Genomic DNA, 12,530 nt, shown 5'->3' with positions numbered 1-12,530 from the left:
AACCGGAGCACCCGGAGGAACCCACGCAGACACGAGGAGAATGTGCAAACTCCACACAGACAGTGACCCGAGCTGGGAATCGAACCCGGGACCCTGGAATGGAAGTGTGTTTGTAAGTTTATACATATTTAATTTGCATTTCTGTTTCCAACCCTCTGAAGCATGCCACGTTGCCATGGAGATGGGTTGTGGTGGTGACATGGTTCTTCCATATAATTTATCTGGGTGTTTCACACAGAGGGAAACTATCAAGGTATAAGGGGTAAGTTGGCCGCGTTAGATTGGGAAACTACATCAAAAGGTATGATGGGAGACAGGTAATCACGAGAATTTAAGGAATCGTTACATATTTCCAATATAGATTCCTTTAAGGAACGAAAATCCAACAGGAAAATTGGTGTAACTGTGGCCAACAAGTAAAGTTAAAGATTCCATTAGATCAAAAGAAGAAATTCATAAAGTGACCAAAACAGGAGCAAGCCTGAGGATTGGGAACTTGTTTTAGAATTCAGCAAAGGAGGGACAAGAAACTGAGAAAGAGAAAATAGAATATGAGAACAAACTGGAGAGAAACATAAAAACTGACTGGAAAAGCTCCTATTGGTATGTGAAAAAGAAAAGGTTAGGAAAGACAAAAGTGGGTCCATTCCAGGCAGAGACAGGAGAGTTTATAATGGGGAATGGGGAAATGGCAGAGAAACTAAACACTGTGTTGACGGAGGGGAACCGGTGGATGCGGTGTTTTTGGATTTCCAAAAGGCGTTTGATAAGGTGCCTCACAAAAGGTTGCTGCAGAAGATTGGGTCACACGGAGTTGGGGGTAGGGTGTTAGCGTGGATTGGGGATTGGCTATCCGACAGGAAGCAGAGAGTCGGAATAAATGGGTGCTTTTCTGGTTGGCGGATGGTAACTAGTGGCGTGCTGCAGGGATCGGTACTGGGGCCTCAACTATTTACTATTTATATAGACGATCTGGAGGAGGGGACTGAGTGTAGGGTAACAAAGTTTGCAGACGACACAAAGATAAGTCGAAAAGTGAATCGTGTGGAGGGCGTAGAAGGTCTGCAGAGAGATTTGGACAGGCTGAGTGAGTGGGCGAGGATCTGGCAGATGGAGTATAACGTTAACAAAAGCGAGGTTATTCACTTTGGAAGAAATAATAGCAAATTGGATTATTATCTAAATGGAAAGAAAATACAACATGCTGCTGTGCAGAGGGACCTGGGGGTCCTTGTGCATGAGACGCAAAAACCCAGTCTGCAGGTGCAACAGGTGATCAAGAAGGCAAATGGGATGTTGGCCTATATCGCAAGGGGGATAGAATATAAAAGCAGAGATGTCTTGCTGCACCTGTACAGGGCATTGGTGAGGCCGCAGCTGGAATACTGTGTGCAGTATTGGTCCCCTTATTTGCGGAAGGATATATTGGCCTTGGAGGGAGTGCAGAGAAGGTTCACCAGGTTGATACCGGAGATGAGGGGTGTTGACTATGAGGAGAGACTGAGCAGATTGGGTTTGTACTCGTTGGAATTTAGAAGGCTGAGGAGGGATCTTATAGAGACCTATAAGATAATGAAGGGGCTGGATAGGGTAGAGGTGGAGAGATTCTTTCCACTTAGAAAGGAAACTAGAACTAGAGGGCACAGCCTCAAAATAAAGGGGGGTCAGTTTAGGACAGAGTTGAGGAGGAACTTCTTCTCTCAGAGGGTGGTGAATCTCTGGAATTCTCTGCCCACTGAAGTGGTGGAGGCTACCTCGTTGAATATGTTTAAATCACGGAGAGATGGATTCCTGATCGGTAAGGGAATTAGGGGTTATAGGGATCAGGCGGGTAAGTGGAACTGATCCACTTCAGATCAGCCATGATCTTATTGAATGGCGGGGCAGGCTCGAGGGGCTAGATGGCCTACTCCTGCTCCTATTTCTTATCTTCTTATGTGTCTGCCTTCATGGAGGAAGATACAAAAACCATCCCCAAATCACTAGCAAATCAAGGGAGCAGTGAGCATGAGGAACTGGAAGAGATTGGTATTAGTGAGTGAATGGTACTGGAGAAATTAATGGGGTTGAAAGTGAATAGATCCCCAAAAGCTGATGATCTGCATCCCAGAGTGTTGGAAGAGGTGGCTGAGGAGATAGTGGATACATTGGTGGTCATCCTTCCAAATTCTATAGATTGTGGAATGGTTTCTGCAGATTGGAAGGTGGTAAATGTAACCCCACTGTTCAAGGAGGGAGAGAGAAAACCGGGAACCACAGACCCATCAGCCTGACATCAGTAGGAGGGAAAATGTTACAATCTATTATAAAGGATGTGATCCCGTAGGAATTAGGAGCAGGAGTAGGCCACTCGGCCTCTCAAGCCTGTTCCATCCTTCAATACGTACACAGCTGTTCTGATTGTAACCTCAACTCCACATTTCCATTATCTCTCTCATGTCCAGATGTCTGATTTAATGAACTCTCTCAGACTAAGAGCCTTTGTTAGATAAACCTATACTCTGGGGTTGTCTCCCTTGTAACCATGCCTTGACACTAATCTGGGTCTCCTTCAATAAAGACCTGTGGTTTTTTTTCATAGTAAGAACAAAGAACAATACAGCACAGGAACAGGCCCTTCGGCCCTCCAAGCCCGCGCCGCTCCCCGGTCCAGGATTGAATCCTGAATCCAGGATCCCCGCCCAATTTTCCAGCCTATCTACATACCAATATCCTATCCACCGAGCTGTCCCTCACAGCTACGATGCTTTGTTCATTACAACCTATTAACTCACCCCCACCCCCCCATTCCAGACCATGTGATCTCCAGGGAGAGGCGAAAACCCAGAGTGAAAAACCCCAGGGCCAATATGGGGAAAAAAAATCTGGGAAATTCCTCTCCGACCCCCTGAGGCGATCGAAACGAGTCCAGGAGATCACAATGGCCCTGATCGGAAAATGCTTCCCAACCCTAGTCATTTCCACTTCCACGAACACCATATGAATTCCCTGCCCCCGAGACAGGTTCCCAACTATCCGCAGTCTCGCTCTGTACTGGCACCAGCAAGATGATCATAGAATGAAGCCTTGAAACGAGAAACAAGGAACAATTAGCCCGCGCCACTCCCTGGTCCAAACTAGACCACTCTTTTGTATCCCTCCATTCCCACTCCGTTCATATAGCTGTCTAGATAAGTCTTAAACGTTCCCAGTGTGTCCGCCTCCACCACCTTGCCCGGCAACACATTCCAGGCCCCCATGACCCTCTGTGTGAAATATGTCCTTCTGATATCTGTGTTAAACCTCCCCCCCTTCACCTTGAACCTATGACCCCTCGTGAACGTCACCACCGACCCAGGGAAAAGCTTCCCACCGTTCACCCTATCTATGCCTTTCATAATTTTATACACCTCTATTAAGTCTCCCCTCATCCTCCGTCTTTCCAAGGAGAACAACCCCAGTTTCCCCAATCTCTCCTCATAACCAAGCCCCTCCATACCAGGCAACATCCTGGTAAACCTCCTCTGTACTCTCTCCAAAGCCTCCACGTCCTTCTGGTAGTGTGGCGACCAGAACTGGACGCAGTATTCCAAATGCGGCCGAACCAACGTTCTATACATCTGCAACATCAGACCCCAACTCTTATACTCTATGCCCCGTCCTATAAAGGCAAGCATGCCATATGCCTTCTTCACCACCTTCTCCACCTGTGACGTCACCTTCAAAGATCTGTGGACTTGCACACCCAGGTCCCTCTGCGTCTCTACACCCTTTATGGTTCTTCCATTTATCGTTTAACAACACCAGGTTAAAGTCCAACAGGTTTATTTGGTAGCAAACGCCACACAAGCTTTCGGAGCTCCAAGCCCCTTCTTCAGGTGAGTGGGAATTCTGTTCACAAACAGAGCATATAAAGACACAGATTCAATTTACATGAATAATGGTTGGAATGCGAATACTTACAGCTAATCAAGTCTTTAAGATACAAACAACGTGAGTGGAGAGAGCATCAAGACAGGCTAAAAAGATGTGTATTGTCTCCAGACAAGACAGCCAGTGAAACTCTGCAGGTCCAGGCAACTGTGGGGGTTACAGATAGTGTGACATGAACCCAATATCCCGGTTGAGGCCGTCCTCGTGTGTGCGGAACTTGGCTATCAGTTTCTGCTCAGCGACTCTGCGCTGTCGTGTGTCGCGAGGGCCGCCTTGGAGAACGCTTACCCGAATATCAGAGGCCGAATGCCCGTGACCGCTGAAGTGCTCCCCAACAGGAAGAGAACAGTCTTGCCTGGTGATTGTCGAGCGGTGTTCATTCATCCATTGTCACAGCGTCTGCATGGGTTTCCCCAATGTACCATGCCTCGGGACATCCTTTCCTGCAGCGTATCAGGTAGACAACGTTGGGCGAGTTGCAAGAGTAGGTACCGTGTACCTGGTGGATGGTGTTCTCACGTGAGATGGTGGCATCCGCGTCGATGATCCGGCACGTCTTGCAGAGGTTGCTGTGGCAGGGTTGTGTGGTGTCGTGGGTTTTTTTCATAGCAGTTTATGTGATTTTGAAACTTGTGTGATTATTAACCCTTTCAGACCCCTTTTGGCCATTAGATGACCACCCAAAAAGGCCAATATAATGTTGAGAACACCTCTCCGAGTCCTTCAGCTGGCCAGTCTTCCAGCTTCGGGAGACAGCCTAAACTATCCTGCTGTAAATTTCAGCTTCTAACTTCCCCTTTCTTCTTTTTAACAGGGTGTATGGTGAGGGACTGCCAGATCTGGCAATTTAATAGATGCTCTATGATAACATGTGGCCCATAATAACATTCCCCCCCAGTCCTGATGGTCATCCCCATCCTGATTATTTCCCACCACTTAGTTCCTGCTATTCCCGGAACAAATCCGTCCCACCAATGGTGTCTGCCCAATAGTTTCAGTCTGGTGGCAGTCTGGGTAGTGAGGTTCACCTGTGCTCTGTCTTGTTTTTTGGAGCGCCTGTCATTCTCATGGGGAATTTCCACAGCCTCCCACATGGCCTGTTGGACCACTTTCCCCAGTGTTTCATCAACGTATCATCCCACCAGGCACCAAACAAATTTTATTAACAGGGGGTTGGAGTTTAAGAGCCGTGGGATTATGTTGCAACTGTGCAGGACCTTGGTGAGACCACATTTGGAGTGTTGTGTGCAGTTCTGGTCACCTCACTATAAGAAGGATGTGGAAGCGCTGGAAAGAGTGCAGAGGAGATTTACCAGGATGCTGCCTGGTTTGGAGGGTAGGTCTTATGAGGAAAGGTTGAGGGAGCTAGGGCTGTTCTCTCTGGAGCGGAGGAGGCTGAGGGGAGACTTAATAGAGGTTTATAAAATGATGAAGGGGATAGATAGAGTGGACGTTCAAAGACTATTTCCTCGGGTGGATGGAGCTATTACAAGGGGGCATAACTATAGGGTTCATGGTGGGAGATACAGGAAGGATATCAGAGGTAGGTTCTTTACGCAGAGAGTGGTTGGGGTGTAGAATGGACTGCCTGCAGTGATAGTGGAGTCAGACACTTTAGGAACATTTAAGCGGTTATTGGATAGGCACATGGAGCACACCAGGATGGTAGGGAGTGGGATAGCTTGATCTTGGTTTCAGATAAAGCTCGGCACAACATCGTGGGCCGAAGGGCCTGTTTTGTGCTGTACTGTTCTATGTTCTAAGTATCCCGATGTTTTTCCAGACGCTTGGAAGTCTCCCATGGTCAGTGAGTCTGTCACTTGCAGCCAAAACACTGTGATTGCTTTCACAGAGTAAAGCCCCTGAGATTATCTCTGTCTCTGGGGTGATTATGTATCACTGAGTCCACCTGTACTGCTTTAAATGTCTCCTTCAATGGTAAAATAGCAATGATTATCTTGCTGGTGCTCCTGAGAGGCTGGAGGGCCCAGCAGGCACACACGATGTAATGCTCTGATTCTGAGCAGCATTCGGTCCTGCTCAAATATTCCAGATCCTCCCCATGGGTCATGTATCCTTTAGACCCGGCTTGGTGAACCCAGCCCCTTTCCTCTGTCCCGAATGATTCAAACCTGTAACTATCTCAGAGCAAGATTGTCGGGCAATACAGCAGGATATAGATAGGCTGAAAAATTGGGCGGAGAGGTGGCAGATGGAGTTTAATCCGGATAAATGCGAAGTGATGCATTTTGGAAGAAATGATGTAGGGAGGAGTTATACAATAAATGGCAGACTCATCAGGAGTATAGAAACACAGAGGGACCTAGGTGTGCAAGTCCACAAATCCTTGAAGGTGGCAACACAGGTGGAGAAGGTGGTGAAGAAGGCATATGGTATGCTTGCCTTTATAGGACGGGGTATAGAGTATAAAAGCTGGAGTCTGATGATGCAGCTGTATAGAACGCTTGTTAGGCCACATTTGGAGTACTGCGTCCAGTTCTGGTCGCCGCACTACCAGAAGGACATGGAGGCTTTAGAGAGTACAGAGGAGGTTTACCAGGATGTTGCCTGGTATGGAGGGTCTTAGCTATGAGGAGAGAATGGGTAAACTGGGGTTGTTCTCCCTGGAAAGACAGAGAATGAGGGGAGATCTAAGAGAGGTGTACAAGATTATGAAGGGGATAGATAGGGTGAACGGTGGGAAGCTTTTTCCCAGATCAGAAGTGACGTTCACGAGGGGTCACGGGCTCAAGGTGAGAGGGGCGAAGAATAACTCAGATATCAGAGGGATGTTTTTTACACAGAGGGTGGTGGGGGCCTGGAATGCGCTGCCAAGTAGGGTGGTGGAGGCAGGCACGCTGACATCGTTTAAGACTTACCTGGATAGTCACATGAGCAGCCTGGGAATGGAGGGATACAAACGATTGGTCTAGTTTGGACCAAGGAGCGGCACAGGCTTGGAGGGCCGAAGGGCCTGTTTCCTGTGCTGTACTGTTCTTTGTTGTTATCCTTAAAGATCCCGTTGGATGTGTTTTCCTGTGGAAATGCCACAATAAGGTTTTATACCTTCCTCACTGGACCTTCTCCCAGTCGAGTGATCACTAATTAGAATCATTAATTAATCATTAATCACTAATCTGATCCCGACTCCTGTTGTCTTGTCCTGCAGTGGAAAAGAAAACCTTCAGGCGTGCTAGTAACTAAAACTTCTACATCTATACCCAGGCAGGCAGACTGGGTGTCAGGTGAAGCTTTAATGACACAGCGAGTGCTCCTGGGCTGGAACTCACCAGTGGAAGCAGAAAAAATCATTGATTTACAGACAAGTTTGGGTGAGCAGTTGAAGGAAATAAAAGTGCAGGGGAACAGGGATATAGAGGAGGAATGGGACTGACTGGATTGTTCTACAGAGACTTGGCATGGACTCCAATTACCCAATAAAGAACAAAGAACAATACAGCACAGGAACAGGCCCTTCGGCCCTCCAAGCCCGCGCCGCTCCCTGGTCCCAACTAGACCATTCTTTTGTATCCCTCCATTCCCACTCCGTTCATGTGGCTATCTAGATAAGTCTTAAACGTTCCCAGTGTGTCCGCCTCCACCACCTTGCCCGGCAGCGCATTCCAGGCCCCCACCACCCTCTGTGTAAAATATGTCCTTCTGATATCTGTGTTAAACCTCCCCCCCCCCTCACCTTGAACCTATGACCCCTCGTGAACATCACCACCGACCTGGGAAAAAGCTTCCCACCGTTCACCCTATCTATGCCTTTCATAATTTCATACGCCTCTATTAGGTCACCCCCTCATCCTCCGTCTTTCCAGGGAGAACAATCCCAGTTTACCCAATCTCCGCTCATAACTAAGCCCTTCCATACCAGGCAACATCCTGGTTAAAATGTACTCCTTTTGTGAATCATGGAATCCCTACAGTGCAGAAGGAGGCCACTCGGCCCATCGAACCTGCTCCAATCACAATCCCACTCAGGCCCTATCCCCACAACCTCATGCATTTACCCTAGCTGGTCCCACTGACACTAAGGGGCAATTTATTTAGCATGGGCAATGCACCTAACCTGCACATCATTCGGACTGTGGGAGGAAACCGGAGCACCCGGAGGAAACCCACGCAGACACGAGGAGAATGTGCAAACTCCACACAGGCAGTGACCCAAGCCGGGAATCGAACCCGGGACCCTGGAGCTGTGAGGCAGCAGCGCTAACCACTGTGCCGCCCCAGGAATGTCCGTCCTGGTGAATATTAAGAAAGTTTATTTCATACAGCGAGGTAAATAAATGTCAGGGAACGGTTCCAAATCTCAAATCTTCAAAGTCAGACCGAACCTCATCTCTCAGATCTCTGGCGAGATTATCACACACGTGTCCTTTGACTTGGGCCTCAGTGGTTTCAGTTGTCCCTTCAGTTACACGATTAAATGGGTTTCCTCCGGGTGCTCCGGTTTCCTCCCACAGTCCAAAGATGTGCAGGTTAGGTTGATTGGCCAAGCTAAATTGCCCCTTAGTGTCCCGGGATGCATAGATTAGAGGGATTAGTGGGTAAATACGAGGGTTAGAGGGATTAGCAGGTAAATATGTAGGGATATGGGGATAGGGCCTGGGTGGGATTGTGGTCGGTGCAGACTCGATGGGCCGAATGGCCTCTTTCTGCACTGTGGGGGTTCTATGGTTCTATTCGGAATTTGCTCCAACAGCTTGTCATTGTGGAGCTCAGGGGAACAGCGCTGGAGGTCTGTGACCAGTGGTGTTCCGCAGGGCTCTGTACTGGGGCCTCTGCTATTTGTGATATATGCAAATGATTTGGAAGAAGGTGTAACTGGTGTAATCAGCAAGTTTGCGGATGACACGAAGATGGCTGGACTTGCGGATAGCGAAGAGCATTGTCGGGCAATACAGCAGGATATAGATAGGCTGGAAAATTGGGCGGAGAGGTGGCAGATGGAGTTTAATGCGGATAAATGCGAAGTGATGCATTTTGGAAGAAATAATGTAGGGAGGAGTTATACAATAAATGGCAGAGTCATCAGGAGTATAGAAACACAGAGGGACCTAGGTGTGCAAGTCCACAAATCCTTGAAGGTGGCAACACAGGTGGAGAAGGTGGTGAATAAGGCATATGGCATGCTTGCCTTTATAGGACGGGGAATAGAGTATAAAAGTTGGGGTCTGATGTTGCAGCTGTATAGAACGTTGGTTCGGCCGCATTTGGAATACTGCGTCCAGTTCTGGTCGCCGCACTACCAGAAGGACGTGGAGGCTTTGGAGAGAGTGCAGAGAAGGTTTACCAGGATGTTGCCTGGTATGGAGGGGCTTAGTTATGAGGAGAGATTGGGTAAACTGGGGTTGTTCTCACTGGAAAGACGGAGGATGAGGGGTGACCTAATAGAGGTGTATAAAATTATGAAAGGCATAGATAGGGTGAACGGTGGGAAGCTTTTTTCCAGGTCGGTGGTGGTGATGTTCACGAGGTGTGGCTTTTGCTACCAAATAAACCTGTTGGACTTTAACCTTGTGTTGTTAAACTTCTTACTGGATCTACAGTGGGTCAGTGCATACCCGGTCCATGAGCTCCATACGGCAGTCCCTTTCCAACTTCTGTGGCAGCTCGGGAGGAGCAGCTATTCAGTTCAGACAGTTGTACTGAATTGACTACCGAGTTTGAACTCCCAGATAATCCCCCGATATCTCCCAGTATACTTCTTATATTTTGTGTCCGTGATTCAGGAGCAATTCTGTAAGTATAATCGTCAATGATTCCCTGCAGTTGGAGTTTAGCCCAGTTAATGGCATTGGGATGATTGTGGCATGTTGAATGTAATATCATTAATAAACCTGAAATATTCTAGCTTACCCCTGGGGATAACATTGCCACATCGTGTAGTAAAGTCTTAAGAGATCTCACTCCTAACTAGCCCCTTCTGGGGGACCTCTACCATGTTTGGACATTAGGTAGGTTCTTGATATCCACAAGTGCAAAGATTATAACATCTAACATCGAAACAATCAAGTCTATCGATTAGATGAGTACTTAATTCTTGGCAATAAAGACCGTCTAGTCCAGCTTCCCACACGAAGGGGAGATGAGTCCACACATTAATATCAAATTAATATTGGATCTCAAGATCACAGAGCTCTAGGTAACAAATGAATAATTATAAACACATAGGGTGGGACGGTAGCACAGTGGTTAGCACTGCTGCCTCACAGCGCCAGGGACCCGGGTTCAATTCCCGGCTCGGGTCACTGTCTGTGTGGAGTCTGCACATTCTCCCCGTGTCTGCGTGGGTTTCCTCCGGGTGCTCCGGTTTCCTCCCACAGTCTGAAAGATGTGCTGGTTGGGGTGCATTGGGCCGTGCTAAATTCTCCCTCAGTGTAACCCGAACAGGCGCCGGAGTGTGGGCGACTAGGGGATTCTCACAGTAACTTCATTGCAGTGTTAATGTAAGCCTATTTGTGACATTAATACTTAAAAAAAGAGAGAGAGGGAAGTGAGAGAGTGTGAGACAGAGAGGGAGAGATAGAGATACAGAGATAGACTCAGAGGGACTGAGTGAGGGAGAGATAGGAAAAACAGACAGACATGGAGACAAGGACAGAGAGAGAGTGTGGCACTGACAGAGCAAGAGAGGAAGAGAGATAGGAGAGACAAAGAGAGATAGAGACAGGACGACAGACAGAGTGGGGAGAGGGAGGGAGAGTGCGAGGTGAGTCATAGACAGGTCAAGGTACAGAGAGAGAGAGAGAGTGACATTGACAGAGAGGGGAGAGAGAGAGACAGATAGAAACAGAGAGACACTGACAGCGAGATGAGAGAATCATAGAAACCCTACAGTGCAGAAAGAGGCCATTCGGCCCATCGAGTCTGCACCGACCACAATCCCACCCAGGCCCTACCCCCACATATTTACCCACTAATCCCGCTAACCTACACATCTCAGGACTCTTAGGGGCAATTTTAGCATGGCCAATCAACCTAATTCGCACATCTTTGGACTGTGGGAGGAAACCGGAGCACCCGGAGGGAAACCCACGCAGACACGAGGAGAATGTGCAAACTCCACACAGACAGTGACCCGAGCCGGGAATCGAACCCGGGACCCTGGAGCTGTGAAGCAGCAGTGCTAACCACTGTGCTACCGTGCCACCCATGTAGAGAGAGGGAGAGAGACAGAGACACAGAAAGGGAGAGAGAGAGAGAGACACAGAGACAGAGGGAGAGAGAGAGAGACACAGAGAGAGAGAAAGCGAGAGACAGAAAAAGACAGAGAGAGAGAAAAAAAATCTAATATCTCCTAAATCTCGAAAATACAAACAGCACCAGAACTCCTTTTAACTTTACATTTAACTCCTTAAATGTAAATAGATAATTTATTTGGTTTAAATAAGAATACAGACAAATTCTGAAAACATTAATTATATGTACAAACTGGTTAAAATGAATTGGGTCACAATAAAATAGATTAAAACATCATGAACATAAACAGCATTGACCTGTAACAATTGAATCCGGCAGTTCATAGCGCAATGTTTTGATGAAGATGGGACAGCAACACTATAGTTAAGAAAGCCCACCAACGCCTCTACTTTCTAAAAGACTAAGGAAATTTGGCATGTCCGCTACAACTCTCAGCAACTTTTACAGATGCACCATGGAAAGCATCCTTTCTGGTTGTATCACAGCTTGGTATGGGGCTCCTGCTCTGCCCAAGACCGCAATAAGCTACAAAAGGACGTGAATGTAGCCCAATCCATCACGCAAACCAGCCTCCCGTCCATTGACTCTGTCTACACTTCCCGCTGCCTCGGGAAAAGCAGCCAGAATAATTAAGGACACCACGTACCCCGGACATTCTCTCTTCCACCTTCTTCCGTCGGGAAAAAGATACAAAAGTCTGAGGTCACGTACCATCCGACTCAAGAACAGCTTCTTCCCTGCTGCTGTCAGACTTTTGAATAGACCCTACCTCGCATTGAGTTGATCTTTCTCTACACCCTAGCTATGACTGTAACACTACATTCTGCACTCTCTCCTTTCCTTCTCTATGAACGGTATGCTCTGTGAAGCGCGTAAGAAACAACACTTTTCACTGTATGCCAATATGAGTGACAATAAATCAAATCAAAGGGTGCAGGAATTTAAATTCCATTGGTGAATTTAAGAGAGGTTAGTTAATAGGGGCTGGTTGGGATTGTGGTTGGTGCAGACTCGATGGGCCGAATGGCCTCCTCCTGCACGGTAAGGATTCTATGAAAGACCTGGACGTGGGGAAGATGTATCCATTCGTGGGAGGGATGGGATCCGAGGGTTCAGCCTCAGAGTAAAGGGATAATCCTTTAGAACTGAGATGAGGAGGAATTTCTTCAGCCGGAGGGTGGTGAATCTGTGGAACTCTTTGCCGCAGAGGAGGGGGGGGGTCACTGAGTGTCTATAAGACAGAGATTGATAGGTTCTTGGTCAATAAGGGGATCAGGGGTTATGGGGAAAAGGCGGGAGAATGGGGATGAGAAACTTATCAGCCGTGATTGAATGGTGGAGCAGACTCGATGGGCCGAATGGCCTAATTCTGCTGCTATAATTATGGTCTCTCTCTGGGTTGTATC

The 12,530-nt window shown here is 47.7% G+C and overlaps 2 protein-coding genes across 2 annotated transcripts in view; both read right to left on the bottom strand.

Annotated features, from left to right (window-relative positions):
- Window positions 1–12,530, bottom strand: part of LOC144480811 (uncharacterized) — a 992,083-nt gene that overhangs the window by 44,058 nt on the left and 935,495 nt on the right. The gene's annotated exons all lie outside the window — the stretch shown is intronic.
- The window catches only part of LOC144480927 (uncharacterized), a 13,729-nt gene continuing 11,180 nt past the window's right edge, over window positions 9,982–12,530 (bottom strand). Inside the window, exon 5 of the mRNA XM_078200551.1 lies at window positions 9,982–10,062. Coding sequence (XP_078056677.1) covers window positions 9,982–10,062 — 81 coding nt within the window. The remainder of the gene's footprint in view (window positions 10,063–12,530) is intronic.

The sequence above is a fragment of the Mustelus asterias genome, chromosome 30 (genome assembly GCF_964213995.1).
Source record: "Mustelus asterias chromosome 30, sMusAst1.hap1.1, whole genome shotgun sequence".
Lineage (NCBI taxonomy): Eukaryota > Metazoa > Chordata > Chondrichthyes > Carcharhiniformes > Triakidae > Mustelus > Mustelus asterias.
The sequence above is the reverse complement of the archived record's forward strand: the minus strand, read 5'-3'. Positions and strand labels throughout refer to the sequence as shown.